The following is an 18,028-nucleotide window of genomic DNA, read 5'->3' as shown; positions in this document are numbered from 1 at the left end:
GCAGAGCCGGTACCGGGTGCCTCAGGCAGGGCTCCCCGCCGGCAGCTGCACCGGCGGGCACCTGCTTCCCACCTGCCTTTACACATCCCTCAGAGACGTCAGGCCCCAGCAGTACTTGGTGGGTCAAATATACTTCACAGAAAGTCTAAAAATGCTTTGTAGTGCAGTTTATTGTTGACAAGTGTTTTGGGGAATTAATTTTCCGTGAAAATGTAAAGTGCCATATCTCAGCACACTGATCAAGATGCTGTCCTTTGGTTATTTTTCAAGGAATATAATGGAAACACAAGAGTGATGTTTCTTCTAAATAAGATTGGCTATTTTATAACATAAGCATCAATCTAAAAGACATACCTGGAAGAGTTTGCAGCTTTTTATGATTAAAACTATTAATAAAAAAACTAAATAAACAAAACCCCTAGATGATTCACATGAGGATTGCTCAACAGATTAAACACAACACCTTGAAGAACAATGTAAACCCATAGTTTTATGCTGTTTTTTCCAAAGTAAGAAAAACACCAACCCCAAAGTCCAACCGTAGCAGTGGCTGCTTCTTTTTAATATAGCAGCAATGGTGGTCGCCTGCAGCCATCACTAACTTTGTCCTATCACTGACGGCCATGAAGAAGGAAATTTGAATATTCCATGGAAAAAATAATCTTAATTACTGATTTTCTTTTCTATTTTTATCTTAATTCTGAGATCAATATAAACTCAGAATTCCTTGTAAGTCTAGCTCTTTATGAGATATAACCGGAAGGCAAAAGGAATAGATCTTGCGCTCTGATGCATATCCTACTTTTGCATAGAAACCTTCATCAATATTTAACCAGTCACACCTCAAAACGTAAATGTGGAATGACATTCTTACGCTGCACACAGCAGGAGTGGAGCCCACATCTCCTCTGCCTGTATTGTGATGCTGAGGTATAATCAGCATGAATATAGCCTTTTATCAGTGCAGTGAATTAAGAGTTTAGAACTCCCAAAAAACCTTTACCTTAAAAAAAAATCTGCTTTTTGATTTATCTAAAAATCCACATCCTGCTTTTTCACACATCTTTGGTCTCCCACAAGGAGTTACGGGTTCTGCTGCCTTCTCGAGCAGCTGTATTCTCCTCAGGCTGATGTAAAGCTTACTGACATCAGCTGGCTTTGGATCAATGCCCAAACCCGCAGATACTTCTGCATTACTTGTCAGATTTTACTCTTTATTTGAAGCCCAGCCCCCTGCTCCTCCCTTTCAGAAAGAGCACCTGTTTCAATGCTGCATGGGGTAAGAGCGTTGCATGTATGCACCAAGAACTGCAGATGCTTTAGTGCTCTGAAAGTCCTTACAAAATAAGAGCAAACAAGTCATGACCGAAAAGTCTCAGACATCATTAAACATACAACAGAAATGGATATCTAATACTCAGGTTTGAAGGGTACTGCTAACATCATGCTTTTAGCTTTTTCCCCTTAGTAATAAGCAGGGGTCCACTGACAAAAGAGCAGCTGTGATAGGCATGAAAGATCAAGCTATCGAACTGCATCCCCCAGGGCCCTGAAGAGCTGGAGTGTGACCACATTCTAGACAAGGCCCCAGTGCAGCACTTAAAAACCTGGAGGAAGAGTTCTAGTAGGCTCTGCACACTGGAGTTTCTGCAGAGCTGGGTAAGCTGCTCTCCTAGACTGTGTCCTAATGAGGTGCAAAGAGCTAAGAATAACCCAAGAATCAGGCTATAATTAGCAACAAAAACCGCAGGCAAAAGTCACCTGAATTTAGGTAAAACATTCTTGCACATTACTGTCCTCATTTTGGCTACCAAAAGCGCTCTTTTCAAATAAGAAATTACTGTGCAGTGCAGTATTAAATAATTAAAACAAAAACTATAAAAGCACTTTGTTTTATATAGAAATCTGTATATACCAAGCAACCCTTTCTGCCTAGCAAATCTCTGACTTTGTGAGCAGACACCATGGCTTCCCTTGTGCTTGCTTACAGTTTCAGTTGCTGCTGCAGGTCATGAATTGATCCTGCACTGCTTTGCAGTTTCTCTTGCACTAGTGGATCTTCTTCTAGTTTGAGCATTTCAATCACTCCATCGGTTCCAAGAATACATGGTAGACTTAAAAATACTTCACTGTTTATATTGCAACATCCCTGAAACAACACACAAAGATTGTCACACAGTTACTTATTTCTGCTCTAACCAGTTTCTTAGGTAGACCTAGCAGGGACACTTGATAGTACGGCATCATTAGGTCTTTTAGGATTGAACAAAAGAAATTAAAAAATGCAGCCAGAGAGCTATCCAGGGAATATTTTTCAGGTATTGATCCTATAATCATTCTGTGACTTTATTAAACTTATATGCCTATAATTCAAGTTTACACTGTAGATTTTATTTTTAGGATCTGTATGGGAAAATTTACATTCTGTAGCTACTCTGCAGTTTAAGAGACTTGTCACGCCTCTGTATCTGCATTTAGTTCATAAACTATTAAAAAACTTTACTTGAAAACATAATGATGAAATTAAGTGTATGTCTGTACTTGATACAATAAGCAGCCCGCTCAACTTCCCTGCACTGGGACATACAAATCACCCTTCTGAAGCCTGTAAATACAAGTGACCAGTAAATGTTTCTACATGGCTTTTTTCCTCATATGAAATGACTGAATGCTTTAATGGAGCCTCTTAGGATAAACTTTAAACAAGGTTCAATCTACAGTTTTAAGTTAAATAGAGCTTCATAATCTTCTCAATGTGAAGTATCAAGGAGTAAAAAAGCAGCTGTTTCAAAGCTGGTCAAATAAAATACTGCCAGAAAATGTATTTTGTAATTTCATAAAAGATACTGAACTCTTTTGGCCCCTGGAAAAATCTACATTCAATGCTGAGCATTTGGAAACTGCAACACACACATTTCTCTTCATTTGCTAAATCCAGCTATTCCAGGGAAGCTGGTCAGCAACCTTGAATACATTTTTCCCTCTGGACTCTTGAATTTTTGGGATAATAATTTTTAATATTGGTTTCAGATTAACAAAACAATTGATTTTTGCTCATTTTTGGAATAGAATTGAAAGCTGTTGTTGGAAAAAAGTAACAGAAGTAATGCTACTTCAGAACAGGTACTGTGAGATGTCTGTGCTGCTAAAATGAATCATAGGATCATAGAATATCCTGAGTTGGAAGGGACCCATGAGGATCATCGAGTCCAACTCCCAGCTCCACACAGGACCAGCAAATCAGAGCATATGACCGAGAGCATTATCCAGACGCTCCCTGAACTCGGTCAAGCACGGTGCTGTGACCACTTCCCTGGGGAGCCTGTTCCAGTACCTGACCACCCTCTCAGTGAAGAGCCTTTTCCTGATATCCAACCTAAACCTCCCGCATCGAAGCTTCATTCCACGGGTTCTATCACCGGTCACCAGAGGGAAGAGATCAGCGCCTGCCCCTTCACTCCCCCTCGTGAGGAAGTTGTAGGCTGCGATGAGGTCTCCCCTCAGTCTCCTCTTCTCTAGGCTGAACAAACCAAGGGACTTCAGCCTCTCTTCATATGTCTTCCCCTCTAGACCCTTCACCATCTTTGTTGCCCTCCTTTGGACACACTCCAATAGTTTTATGTCCTTTTTGTACTGTGGTGCCCAAAACTGCACGCAGTACTCGAGGTGAGGCTGCACCAATGCAGTGTAGAGTGGGACAGTCACTTCCCTAGACTGGCTAGCAATGCCGTGCTTGATGCACCCCAGGATACAGTTGGCAATGGTCATATCCAGTATAAATAATATAATTACAGTGCTAACCAAAAGGTATTAATAACACATTTACCTTTGCCAGAGTGGATACCGAATGAACCTTTCTTTTATCTTTCAGTATACTGTCAGTCAAATCAGCAACTGAGAGCCCAACAGACCAAGATCTCTGACCTTTTCCCTTTAGAACTTCCATAGCTCTATATAAAACCAGGAAAAGGAGAAAAACATGATGTTTAGATTTTAATTATTCTTATTTTGGTCTATATGTAAAAGCCAAAAGACAGAGTAAGCGTACCATATCAGGTAAAGTGTACTATAAAAACATGATTCTCTGTTTTGGAAAACAACAGAAGGGAATTAAGAATTGCTTTAAAGAATTTCTTTATGTATATTTTACCCATGCTAATAACAATTACTCTCTTTTCTGTCAAGAGGTGTAACTAATATGTGGCTAATTAAATCAGGTAAATTGATCCAAACATGTACTTTGCTTTGAAAAAACCTGCTTCCATACAAACTCCAAGAAAAGTGTGCCAGAAGGCTTGTCTACTTTTTTTTTCCCCCAAACACAATCGAACTGGCAGCTCTAAAATTCTAGTGTATTCTACAAAGTTTGTCTTGTCCTTAGATTGTCACAGGCACAACATTTTTGAGAGCTTCAGAAAAACAGTGGGCATATATACATATATGAAAGTGAACGACACTCAGAGCTACAATTTCCTATAAATTCAATGTGTGAACATTTTAGAGCAAACTCCTCTTCATAAAGAGCTGAAGGAAAAAACATTGCAAACATCAAGTGCCTAAACATGAAGAAAAAAAAATATTAAGATTAGAATGGTGTTACCTGTCAGCCACCTTTTCCCTTGAGTTACAAGCAGCCATTGCTTCTGTTTGATTTGCAACTAAATTACAACTGGTCCATGATGGTACTAAATAGAAAGAACCAACATTTAAATGCACTTCTAAACTGTGACTAAAATAGGTACCAAATAAGGTGGGGAGAAGCAAAAAAAAATAATAAATTCAAGCTTTCCAAACTTTCCTTCCTCCACAACAACCCAAATGTAGTTGATGACCTTCTAAGTTTCCCTGGACTGCTGAAATAAACTCTATAGTAGTTTTTAAACAAGTGTCTCTGGCCAAGTGCTAAGTAATATGCAATAATTCTTACATTAGCAGTAACCCACCATATATTATACCACATTTCCTTCCTCTTTCTATACCTCCATCCTATATTGTTATACCAAATAAAAAGCATTTGAGGTTGGTTTTTTTGGGTTTTTTTTTTTTACTGTGACAAATGTCGAATACTTTTGCTGTCACTCCAGGTCTATAGCCTTGGGCACACAGCAAAACTGTATTATTTAGAACCATTATTATGAAAATCTACCACCCTGTTTATGACTACTCTCATTACTTTTCTCAATTATTCTTTCATTACTCAATTACTTAAGCACTTCCAGGACATTATACACTCACAGTCACAATACTTTACCTTTGTCTTCCCCTTGTTCACCAACAATCCAAGCACCTTTTGCCAGCACCTCTGCTTTCAAACTGTTTGTCAGTATATACTGAAATCTCTCAGTATCTAGGTTGGCACCTACTCCAATAACTCTGCTTTTGGGAAACGCACTCAGCTTCCATGACACATATGTCATTACTTCAACTATATATGAAAGAAAAAGACATTGACAATGAAGGACCACTCAAAATTCAACACAACTGCAAACTACAAATCACAATTATGAAAAACTCAGGACCAAGCTGTTTACTTCAGAAAAGGTATAAGCATGTAAGAATGTATCAGTAGTTTATTTCAACCTAAACCACCAAGCCAGGTGGGGAGGAGGTAGAGAAAATTCACAGCCCAACTAAAGTTTTAAGAGAAGTCAAGTGAAACTTCAGAATGAGTCACCATGCTTCCCTCTACAAAAAATCTCACATGCTTCTAAAACTAATTCTGCCAGTGTTTAATTTCTTTTCATTTGGCAAGCACTCTTTTCTCCATCTCCACAGCTCTAAATGATAGGAAGGGTAAGAAGCACCTGAGAAATAGAAAAGGGCTGTCTTCACTGTGTTTACAGGGCAGTGAGGCTCACATATACTTCTTTCCCTTTTAAGTAGTGGTTTTGCTTTGTCTTAGTTCACAGTATCACTGACCAAACAGATTTAAACTTTCCACCAAAACATAGCTGCAACATTCATTATCAACACTACGTTATGTTATTAGTAGTCTGTGAGTCTGATCATATGGCACATAACACACACGCATCTATCCTTACTGCACAGGAGAAACATGTATGTAAAACTCACAACTGACAAGACAACAGCCAATGGATGCTAATCTTGTAGATACAGTCAGGTGGAAACTACATACAAAAACATACAGAAATACATACCTTTTATACAAAACAAAGTATACTATTTTCTTTTATCTTGGTAACAGTAAAGAAAAAAACCCTCAAAGACAGTGTTCTGCTCAAAGCTGAAAAGGAAAACATCTTTCAGAGTAGCAAAAATTTTTTACTAAGTGGGTGTATTTGGCAGTAACATATTTTTAAAACAGGCCAAAGAGAAAGCCAGTCAAGGGACAGAACATTAGGAAAAGTACCAACATACCTGGATGAGAAGCAACAAGGAGAATGGTGTTCTGACTGTAGTGTGATATTGCTGGGATAATTCCTCTGAACAAATCCACATTGCTTTGTATGACATCAAGGTAAGTCTGAGCATTACCCAGAGAATTAACTGTAAGTACCACAACTTTTGAATCAGCTGAAGCAGAAAAATCTGAAAATATAAAGAAAATACGTTTTTTAAATTTATCTCATTCTACCAAGTTTTGGATGCAAAACAAAGAGCTGTCCTAAAGGCTGAACTGCAGCATCCAACTTAGGGATTCTTCCCTTCCTGTCTCCTCCCATATCCCCCAATGTAGAATTTGAGGCACTTCCACAGTACCTGTAAAACACAGCTCTCCCGCAGAACTACTTTTCCTGTTTCACAGTTGGCAAACACAGAAGGTGGACTGCAATTAGTGCAAGATTACAGAGCAGAGACCAGAAAACATCTAGATGTAGTTGACAGATAAGCTTTTCCAAATTTTCTTGGCAAGATAGGGAAAAAAAAAAAAAAATCCGTGAAAAAGCTCCTTCATGGTTATTCTGATTTTTCAAGAAAGGGAAAGACTTTTACTCCTTTATCTGAGGCTTCTATAATTTTTGATCTCACAGCTCAATCAAAGATGTGTAGACAACCATAGAAAGTGTTCCCGAAGTCTATTTATTAACTCAAGTAAAAGACATATATTTATTAGCCAAAGAAAATACACAACTACATTTGCTGTAGAAATTGCTAAGTCACAGCTCCCTTGAGCAGGTAACTCTGAATATCTGATTACCATACAGGTGATCAGCCTGGACACAAAAACAAAGTAATTTGACTGTCATACCACTTCTGGAACCAGGTGAAGCCAAAGCAGAGGCCTAGAACACTGAAAAACTGGAAGCATACTAAGGAGGATATAATTAATACCAGCTTGTCCCAAGTCTAGATATAAGCATACTAAAATAACAGGTGACAGCATACAAGCATTTTGTAATACTGTAACACTACTAATAGCATAGACAGCAACAACATACAAGCTTTTTGTACCACAGCTAAATGTAAATATATAATAACTAACCACAAAAGCACAAATGGAGATTTGTGGTATGTTTGCACAACCAGGGTGCAGGAAAAAATACGCTAGCAGTAAAACCTGCAAGATAAGATCAAAGTATGAAGAGCAGGCAATGTCAGGTGCAGAATAAGCAGATAAGATGCCTGGTGGAACCAGAACAAGTCCCTGTCCCCAAAATAAGATAAATTACATCAGAAGAACAAGAAAGCCCTCCGTTTTATCTTTCAGAGGGTGCAAGGAACATAAAACCACAACAGACAAGCAAGGAAGAACAGGGAAGTTGCTCAATTTGGTTCCAGCTTCTTCTGTGGAAGAGCTTTTAAGCCACATCACCTCAACCTGTGCGACTAAGACCAAAAACCGTAGCCATCATCACTAATTATGGATACATGGCATCAACTCTGTTGAATTGTACACTCATAGCTAATTGAGGACAAGATTGTTAAGAACTAATTGTTTGAATATGCAGTGATAATGTTTAAGAACTACTGGCCATGTGCACTAGCTCGGCTTCTCTACATTTCTGCACAAGTCCAATTTCAGCATTAGCCTCTTACCCTGGAAGTACAGGCTTGCATACCTCTACCTCTATAAACAGAATTAAAGTGATATAAGCTTTGCTGAACCCTCCCTTCCCAATTTTATCCCAAAAAGATGAAGAAAAGCAAGAAGCTATGAAAAGATAACGACATTGTTTTAAAAAGATGGCCTATACACCAAAGCCTCTGTATCTCCCCAAGCATCCTGCTCTTACTAAAACGAACACAAGCACACACAGTACAGTAATCACTCTCATTCTAGAACCAATATCTAATACCTTTGCTGATCTCCACATTTGGCAGAGCAAAGATTTCCAAGTCCATGGTCCCTCCTTTTGCTGCACCTTCAGAAAGATCCAAAAGAACCACCTTGTCTGCAGCACCCTGTATGAATAAAAATAATGCAGATCAACAATAAAACAACCCAAAACTTGTTTTTGTGGGGGTGAGGAATGAAAACCAGTATTCCTCCCATTCCAGTGTTTGTTGTATGTACTGTGTATAAACCAAACAAAATTACTGACCAAAATTATGTCAAATCACAAGAAAAATAATTTAGTGAGTTTAATCGGAAAATAACACATTACAAAACAAACCAACAAAAACCTCCCCAAAACATCTCCGGGAAGTTGTAAGTGTTGATGTTACTGTTGTCTCTAAGCATATAGCTGTAATGAAGTACAGACCATATACAGATTATCCTTTTCCAGTGGACTAGAAGATCCCAACTGTAAGAGGCTACCACTCAGGCAAGAACCTTTTAACTAAGGATTTTCAATATAAGTGAATGTCATCCCTTAATCCAGCAGGCAGCTAAAACAACCACGCAGCCATTTGCTCACTCCCCCCCCTCTCCTGTGGGATGGGGGAGAGAATTGAAAAGAGAAAAAAAAGTGAAACTCGTGGGTTGAGATAAAGACAGTTGAATAGGACAGAAAAGGAAAATAATAATAATCATCATCATCAACAACAACAAAACAAGTGATGCACAGCACAACTGCTCACCACTCAAAGCCAATGCTCAGCTAGTTCCCGAGCCATGCCACCTCCTGGCCAACCCCCCAGTTATATACTGAGCATGATATCACATGGTATGGCATCTCCCTTTGGTCAGTTTGGGTCAGCTGCCCTGGCTGTGTGCCCTCCCAGCTTCTTGGGCGCCTCCCGCCTTCTCATTGTCAGGCCAGTACGAGAAGCTGAGAAGTCCGTGACTGCTTAGCAACAACTAAAATATTAGCGTGTTAGCAACATTATTTGCATCCTAAATCCAAAACACAGCAGTATACCAGCCGCTAGGAAGAATATTAAATCTATCCCAGCCAAAACCAGGACAGTGAATTCAATATTCAACCCTTTGTATTTAAAAAGCTGACTGAGAAAACAGGGCAGAAACTAACACTTCTGTGTGTCCCTAAGTTAGCTGAAGAGGCAAATGACATAAGGAGTGACATGGCTATTAAAACTGCTGAGTTATTTCTACGTGTCAGACACTAAGAACTAGATTGAAAGCCTCTCTACTAATCGCATCTGTTGCTATTTATAATGATTATGTACCTTTGCTGCAACTGCTAGCACACATGCAATGCCAAGATCTCCAGCTCCAACGACAGTAATTTTGTTAAAACATCCTTTGGTTTTCCCTCCACCAATTTTACTCTTTGATTTCGTGTCAGTCTCTCCTACAATTAAAAGAAAACCACAAACTTAGTATTGCTGCTTCATGAAGGGTCATGGTTGTGCCAGAGTTAAACCAAATTACATAAACTTCTTCAAAACAGCAGTCAAGCCTGACCACAAATTTCATCAAAACTTGTAAGGTGTAAAACACAAATATTCCTCTCTGGATAGAAATGTTTTTTTCACTAAGTAGAAAATATAAGCATAACCATAGCAAGAAGCTAGATGCTAAAACCATACAAACAATATTCCCTTTGCTACTGTTACAGGTGTGAATATATACCATGGTCATAAATTTTGTAAAAGATTTCATATTTTGAAAAGATATGCAAAATGGAATTTGATCAAAATACAACAACCTGAGGTTGTTTAGCCAATGCTACTGGTTAACACGATGATTCCCATTCTGAGTATAATGCAGAGAGATTTATAACAGAAATATTAAGATTGCCGAGAAATGTGTATTGTGTGCACATACATGTGTGTGCTCACAAGCATGTATGTGTCTGTAATTACCAGAAGAAACAGCAGAAAAAGGCTAAAGGGAAAGTTTTGCCACAGATCACCATCCGTGATTTCACTAAAAGAAGGAAGAAGACAAGACTGACCTGAAGAAAATGTGCCGGGATGAAGAACAACGGGACTGGAGCCATAAAATACCCAGATAAAGAAAATGTGAGAACAGTGAAATTCAGGAATTTTGCCCCAGACTTACAATGGGTGAGAGAAAATAATGAGTCGAAAATGCCAGATAGCATCTACTCCCAAATGGTATAAAAGACAAGTCCAAAATCAGCTTGTCATAACTGAACAAGAACCCAAGAGACATGATACAGACTCAACGGCCAGCATTCTTTGTCCTCAGCGTTGTACACCAGTGATTGTGGTCAGACGGGCCTCAGGGCTTGCGACTGTGGATGTGAGAGTGTGAGTGAATGAGATCTGAAAGAATGAGTGACTGTGACTGGGTAAAATCAAATTGTTTATAATAAAAATCATTCAACCATCAATTTCCCTTCCACAAGATCTCAAACTGAGTTTTGCTGCAGTAACTTCCAACAAATGAGTAGTACCAAATCTACGGTATTTTTCAGTAGGCTTAAATGCAAACATCCAAAATTAGATGCTTACTCAAATAAAGAGAATCTGAGCTCTCTGCTCAAAAAGAGGCACTTTTCATTATACAGAGAAAATACCAAACACTGTGGACATGCAAACACCAAAAATTCAGATATTAAAACTGCGTAGGCATCTTTGTGATATCAAGTTATTAACAACAAATAAAACATACATTGTATAAGAACATTACAAACAAATACATGGAAACATCCACACCTTCAGTAATCTTTGCAATGTAGGAAAGAAGTTCCGATTGCCTGGCTGCATCAGAAGATGACAGTGAATACAAAGGGAGCTCTTCCTCAAATTTTGTAATCATTTCCTTGATTAATCCAATAACCGTTGATTTAGGCTGAAATATAGCAATATAGAAGACAAAAGAGTTGACTAGCTATTTCATATAGTGGTATCAGCTGTAAACTGCAGAAGTTCACCAAGAGCTATAGTTATACAAAATTTAATCAAATTACAAATACTGACACCCTTAACACTTGCATAAACACTTAAGGGAAAGACAAGCCTCGCTTTTTGAGAAGATACTTTCCAAACAGGAGTATGGGTTAAAAAGAATTTAACAAAAAGCAACTATAAAATTGAAATTACCAGTGCAACTAGATTTTGAATGCATCCATGAACATATGGAAACCTTTGATATAGCCACATCCCTTATTATAAATGGGACAAATCATAGATAAAGGAAAGACAGTTCAGCCTTCTCAGACGAGCTTAACTGTCCAGAGTTTTGGCAATTCAGTCCTCCTTTGGGGAAAAACACAGTGAAGTCAGTAGAAGTTCCCATGGGAACTTCTCTATTGATCATGTAAAATATATCCCATCCATTTCAGAAAACTAGCATTCAATAAATCATTTTTACTGGCCTGGCAGTCATATTTAAGTAACTTATTTAATACAGTGCATAAAATCATTTAGCAACATCATTGGCTTTTGAATCTCTGTGCTGATGTTTCAGATTTCTGCTGATAGGTAGAAACTTCCACTGAACTTTCTTGAGGGATACCCAATTGGTCTAGTATTATTCACTATTCACAGCAACAAAGGAAAGCGTATCATGAGGCTTACATTGCTTTGTAACAAGGTCAGTCCCTTTTTTCTTCAGCTTAAAATAATTTTCCTTACAATCACTTATAACTTCCTTTACAATTGCTTCCGACTGAGAGCTGTAATTGCAAGAGACACAGCATTCTGCTTCTCTTTGCATAATCATTGCATATTTAAGATTAACAAATACAAAAACCAAAAAGCCCCAAACCCTACCCGTTCCTTTCCACTGATCTCCATATGATACTATGCACTATTCCCAAATCCTTCCCTCCCGTCAGCCACTCCACCTCTTACATGGCTCCAGTTTTGCAGGTAGGGCAAATAAATCCTGCCATGAGCATCAACATGCTTTCCCACTGAAATGCCCATGTTCACAGTCGGCTTCAGGAAGCAAATGGGGGGAGCAAAGGGATGAGAATCCAGAATCCACAGATGAATAGGTATATTATAGGAATTACCTGTTCAACACAAAATAAAAGCCATTACTAGCTTCTGCATTGAGAAGACGCACTAAAAACCAAGTGTGTGTGTGTGCGCGCATGTGATTCACACTTTGTAATAACAAAGAAAAAAAGCCTGACAGATCACTTTCTAGATTCATACTGGAAAGTATTTATGTTACTCAGGCTAGTTAATAAGAACAGACTTGACTGGATCAACTTGAAGTGCTACCGATTGTGTCTTTCTTGATACAAAGCTTTGTTGTTGTTTTGTTTCCCAGGGTATTCTATCAGCGAACATGCCCCCTTTTCTGGGCAAAGAAATCTCTTACAGGTACCCATTTCATATTTATTTTAGGACTCAACAACTGATGCAAAGAGGCATCTATTAAGAGGTTTACTTCAGACTTCAAAGGCTTGAAGTTAAAAATAAAAAATTACTTACTAGTTATTTTTGGACACTGCCTATACAAGCACAGGGCTTGTAGAGTTCATGCAACCTCCACTAGAACCAAAGAGTTTGCCTACACAGTCTCACACTACATGACTTTTTTAATAGTTAATTGACTTATCTAATTAATTCCACCTTATTTCAGCATCTGTGTGCACATGAAGGCACTTGTTTATGCAGTAGAGGTGGCTTCAGACAATCCATGCAAAACCCTTTATAGGTACCTTTAAAGAAGCTGCACAGTATATTGTTAAGAGGCGATACCCAACATATTTTACAATTCGATTCATAACTGGTAAAGAAATAATATTTGCTTTATCATACCATATTTCACTGGAACAGTACCACTAAAATTCAGGAGGTCCTTCTGGGATCCATCCTTGAAGGCTGAAATTAAAAACATTATTTCAAAAAATAACAACAACAAATCCTTTTGAATCTGGCATGGAAATCCAATCCACAACTATCAATATACACCACTAATTTTTCTTTAGAATTCAAATACACTGCTCCTGAAAGAACCAAGGTTAGAATGTTACTAAGGTCCCTCCTCCCCCTTTGAGATAATTCCTTAATGGAATCTTAATGAAAACTGTATTGGTACAACTAAGCATATCACTAGTCTGAAAATCCCTTGTCCTGGGTAATTCTGGTGGTATAGGAACTTCCAGTCAGGCTGAGGGATTCTGGGAGTTAGACTTGATAAGCTAAAGGCATCAAAATACTTTCAATACAATCATGGGATATGGGAAAAACGCTGTTACATACAAAGAATTTAAAAAAACATTAATCTTCTATAATTACTGACAAGTTAAAATACAATGAAATTTAGTGAATGAGTCACTTAGGTTTTTATACATATGCATTCTTGGAAGAGCTTTCAAAAATATTCCCACGGCATAAGAAATTTTACTGCAAGTCAAAATAAAGATACGAACACAACTGAAAGATACTCGCGCTATTTAGATTCTATTATATACACTCTGAATTTATGGCAACTAAGAATCCCCACCATTAGTTCAAAGTAACTGTATCACTTCTTACTGTATGTGTTCATGGAGAATGTGAAGTTTGGGTATGTCCTGTGGACATTCTTTAGTTCTTCTATGGTCAGGTCTCTGAACTTATACTGGGAAGGGGGGAGGAAAAAAAAAATCAGAAAAAAGTTTCACTTCAAACATTTTTTCGTTCATTATCAGAGATGGGTAAAAGGCACCAAGAGAAGGTAAAAACACAAGAAGGTGAAGGTAATAATTACTTGTAGTATTATAAGTAGTTTTGGTGTGAAATAAATTCTCAAAATATTGGATAAAAAAAGCTTTAAAAAGGTACTGCAGGTCTGCTGTCGCTACATTAGAACTCAAATTCTGATCATCACTCCTTATATACAATTCCTTCCTCTTTACAGCTATGTGAGGTTTAATAAAATTTAGTCTCCTCTGCACACAATAATGAAAAACAATATAAAAACATAAACCTTAGAAAAAAGAAGTCATCTTATTATTACCTGACACAGTTACTACTAAAAACTCAGATCTACCTGCACACATTTTAGAAGAGTTTCATAAGATGTCGATTTCCCCAAACATATGAAATGCATAAGTAATTAGCCTCTGGGAAATTTTTTCCATGTTTAAACTGTCCCTCAGAGCTGAGAAAATTCAAACAAAATAATGCTCTTTCCTGCCTGCAGAAAACCTGCCCACAGATTAGAAGAATTACTGATGCTTGAAATGTGATCTGAAAGTAATTATCAGCAAGACTGAATCACTGCTACTTCATTTAGACTGTCCCCAGCCAGTCCGACACCTGAACTTCCAAAAGATTTGCATCCTCCCACATCTGAAACTTAAGAAAAATATTTTCCATTTCCTAGATTAGAGCATCTGCTTCTCATTTTAGGAAGTATGGAATTGTCCTGGAACCCTCGCCTAAGCAAACACAACTGCAGCCTGACAGCGCCTTAAAGAGCCATTCAATGCACTGGAATACTTGTCATGAAGTAGTAGCCAAAATCTGCAAAGTTTTCAGTAAGGCACCTCACCAGAAACAGCAGCAATACTACAGCTATGTGGATGGCACAATTATTTTCAGCTTTGTACAGGAAAACACCAAGCTGCTGAAAAGAAACAACTTTTAGTCAGCTTCTTCCCATTCAGTCTTACAGGATATTGCACAGTCGAGCAGTAAAAAACCAAAAAATAAATCCAAGGTGCCCAAATTAAGAATGTCTACACAACTTCAGACATTTTCAGAACTGCTGATACATCTGGTTGTGAAATCAAAGCCATCTTTCCTCAGCTGAACTCCTTTTTATTTGTAATGCAAAATGAGGCATTCCTATTAAATACTTTGATCTTTTCTAAAGATCAGAAGATTTATGAGGTGCGTCAGATACAGATCTTTCTCATTTTGCACCTAAAATAATTTGGAATGCCCAAAATTTAAATATGCATACCTCAGTTTCTCATATGGAAATTAAAACATCTTTACCTCAGAGAGATGCTATAAAAATAAATCTGTGTTTCTAAAGCGTGGAGATACTACTGCAGGGACTGTCACAAAAAAAGCCCCCCCAGAAATTAACTCTTCATACAGAGTAAGGTTGCAATTGCATGCATCACATCACACGCGTTACTATGTCATGCACCACAGGGATAAAATTACGCGTGGCGCAACTTTAAACTCAGCTGCACTAAGGCAATGTAAATCCTGCACCCCGAATCGACAGAAGCCTTTTAGAAGCGACGATCACGAAATGAAAGACGGCAGCGCGCTGCCGGCAGGGAACGGGAGGGTGGCCGAAGTGCACGACCCCCTCAGCGCTGCCCTTCCCCTCCCAGCACCTCATTTTTAGGCTCGCGGGAACTTTTGCCGACCGGGGGCCGCCGGGCACTGCCTCTTTACTCACTGCCTCAGGTGAACCACTCCGTTCCCTCCGCCCCGCCGAAAAACTCGGCGTTTTCCACAACCCTTCCTCCTCTCCCCCCCCTACCCCCCGCCTGCCGCGCGGCAGTTCCACAGCCGGAGGGGCTCGCGCGCCCCCACCTTGCCCAGCTGCTTCCTCAGCGCCTCCTCCGCGAACGCCATGGCGGCAAGGCCGGGCCGCGGCGCCTCCCAACAGCCCTTGCGCGGGGCGCTGCGGGCCCTCCGGGCGGCTGCCCGGGCGTCTCGGCCGCAGCCCGGCCTTGTCCAGGGGAATCGTGAAAATAATAATTTAAAAAGCGCCCTTTAAAAAAAAATTCCTTCTAATGTATCTGCTAGCGGGAGGTCAAAGAAACGCTTCAGTACGTTACTGCGACAGGTGAATGCAGAGAGCTCTCAGCTGGGTGCCATTTCCACACATCACAGTGCACACCAACCTGCCAGCCGGGCTGCAGCCTTTAGTAAAAGGCTGAAATCTGTGGGCAAAAAAACCCAAACCACCAAGGTGCTACGCGGGAGCCCACTGAGACACGTTCTTCAAGAGGACAGGCAAGGGGGTATGCCACACACGGCACTTGTGGCTGGAGAACAGAGGTCTTGTGGGCTCCCCACACGCTGCTCCTGGGGCACCCACTTGGCAGGTGCGTATCCTGGAGTATGCCTGCCGTTTCCTGCGCTGGAAAAATGAAATCTGCAGAAAAACATTACAGAGCCCATGCAGGAGCTGAACAAATGCTCCTCCAGCAGATTGCTTCTAAGGCATGACAGTGCCAGACAGTTCTCAGCTACTGTCCTCCTTTCCTTTCTATTTCTTCTCTCACTAAGCTAACATGAATTTTGAATGTAATCTGGCTGTGTGCAATAACAGAGAAGTAATCTCAGGTATAAAACCATGCATATTATAGGGATTTGGGGATTCCTTCCCTCTGTGTTGACAGTATCACAACTGATTTGCAACTTTATGGAGTTACAAGTATGTAAATAAAAATCTGGAATGAACTTCTTTCCCTACATTAATCTACCTCTTATTTTTTAAGCCTCCCTACCACATAGTAAGGATACCAGAAAACCACCTTTTGGAAAGTGAGCCTCGGAAGTCTGATGGCTTCTGATAGGACAAATGCCAGTCCTATCCGCATAATTACCAGAAAACTGCCAGATCATAACAGAACAAAGCAAACTTAACAATAGCACTTTTCTACAAGGAGTAAGATCTCCTCAAGAAAACTCACACAATTTTTTCCTTCCTCCCTGATGTGAGGCCTGAGGCAGACAATAACCAAGAGCACATGTGGTTGTTGGTACAGCCATAGCAGAAAATAATTACGTTTAAAACAACCTTTATCGAGTTTTTCCATCAGATGTATTGGTTACTGATGCTGTTCTATTTCTGTGCTGAAATTGTTGTCTGTGACATAATGAATAACCTTACAGTTTCAGAGTTGAGTTTGGAGAGTACCACAGCCTTAAAGGAAAGCCACAGAACTGAACTGCTAAAGACCAGTCCATCAAGAATTTGCATTGCAGATTCCAGCACGTGCTATGCATCTTTTGCCCAGCAAACACACTACCTCTTCAGTAATGAAGTTCTGCAAACAATTGTTCAATGGTCATTACCTTTTGGATATTGTTTGTTTTGTGAATAATACTGAAGTAGTACTGTGAGGCAAGTTCAAAATAAATCTGCATCCCTGCAAAGGTGTTAGCTGTTTTATGCAAAAGGAGGTTATAATATCACTAGCAGAACTCCTAGAAGAATGCTTTTAGATTTTAAGTGATTCCTGCACACTTCACTAACAAGGCAGAACCTGAAATACGCTTTTTTTAAGCAGCAGCACAGGCCTTCTGCCAGAATACGTTATAAGTCTGCTGAACTACAGCAAGTTACGCACACTGAGGATCTGCTTTCTGGCCCTTTGAGCTTTCTCAATGAATCAGCATCTGATTATTTTTAAATATTGTTTATTGTGATATGATGCTCTCCATATCAGAGGCTGATGTATAGTGTAGAGCATATACTTTAGTTTCCAGCTGTCTGCATTCAATGCAACTAAGTTTCAGAAAGGAGATACTAACAGATGACTCAGCTTAAAGAAGAGAAACTGACCTTATCTTTTCCTCCAATAGGATGCTAGGACGATTACATATTGGTCTTTATTGCACTTGTGAATCCCATCTAGGTGGATTCACAGCAGCATCTTGCATCCAGAGTTGTGAAAGCCCGTCCAGATGCAGAAACCATAGCATGGCATCTAGGACAGTGTCCCATGGCTGCAGGAGCAGTGGGAGTGCTGGAAACAGCCCAGCTGGCACTCAGCCCCTAGTGAGTGACTGCTAGGGGTTTGTGAACCCCAGGGCGAGAGAGAAAGGGTTA

General features: G+C 39.5%; 1 protein-coding gene across 3 annotated transcripts in view; it reads right to left on the bottom strand.

Annotated features, from left to right (window-relative positions):
• Positions 1–152: 152 nt before the first annotated feature.
• The window catches only part of UEVLD (UEV and lactate/malate dehyrogenase domains), a 27,195-nt gene continuing 9,319 nt past the window's right edge, over positions 153–18,028 (bottom strand). Inside the window, exons 1-12 of one of the 3 annotated variants that reach the window (XM_075755000.1) lie at positions 15,778–15,845; positions 13,774–13,858; positions 13,054–13,116; positions 12,133–12,296; positions 10,993–11,128; positions 9,535–9,659; positions 8,259–8,364; positions 6,379–6,549; positions 5,252–5,425; positions 4,601–4,685; positions 3,827–3,950; positions 153–2,149 (exon numbers count right to left, since the gene is read on the bottom strand). In XM_075755000.1, the coding sequence (XP_075611115.1) occupies positions 1,985–2,149; positions 3,827–3,950; positions 4,601–4,685; positions 5,252–5,425; positions 6,379–6,549; positions 8,259–8,364; positions 9,535–9,659; positions 10,993–11,128; positions 12,133–12,296; positions 13,054–13,116; positions 13,774–13,858; positions 15,778–15,819 (1,440 nt within the window). In that variant the 5' untranslated portion in view covers positions 15,820–15,845 and the 3' untranslated portion in view covers positions 153–1,984. Of the gene's footprint in view, positions 2,150–3,826; positions 3,951–4,600; positions 4,686–5,251; positions 5,426–5,451; positions 6,245–6,378; positions 6,550–8,258; positions 8,365–9,534; positions 9,660–10,992; positions 11,129–12,132; positions 12,297–13,053; positions 13,117–13,773; positions 13,859–15,777; positions 15,846–18,028 lie in introns of those variants that run through there. The other 2 variants (XM_075755001.1, XM_075755002.1) reach the window with 2 other exon arrangements.

Source organism: Balearica regulorum, chromosome 5, assembly GCF_011004875.1.
Source record: "Balearica regulorum gibbericeps isolate bBalReg1 chromosome 5, bBalReg1.pri, whole genome shotgun sequence".
Taxonomy (NCBI): domain Eukaryota; kingdom Metazoa; phylum Chordata; class Aves; order Gruiformes; family Gruidae; genus Balearica; species Balearica regulorum.
This window is presented reverse-complemented; position numbering and strand designations above follow the sequence as displayed.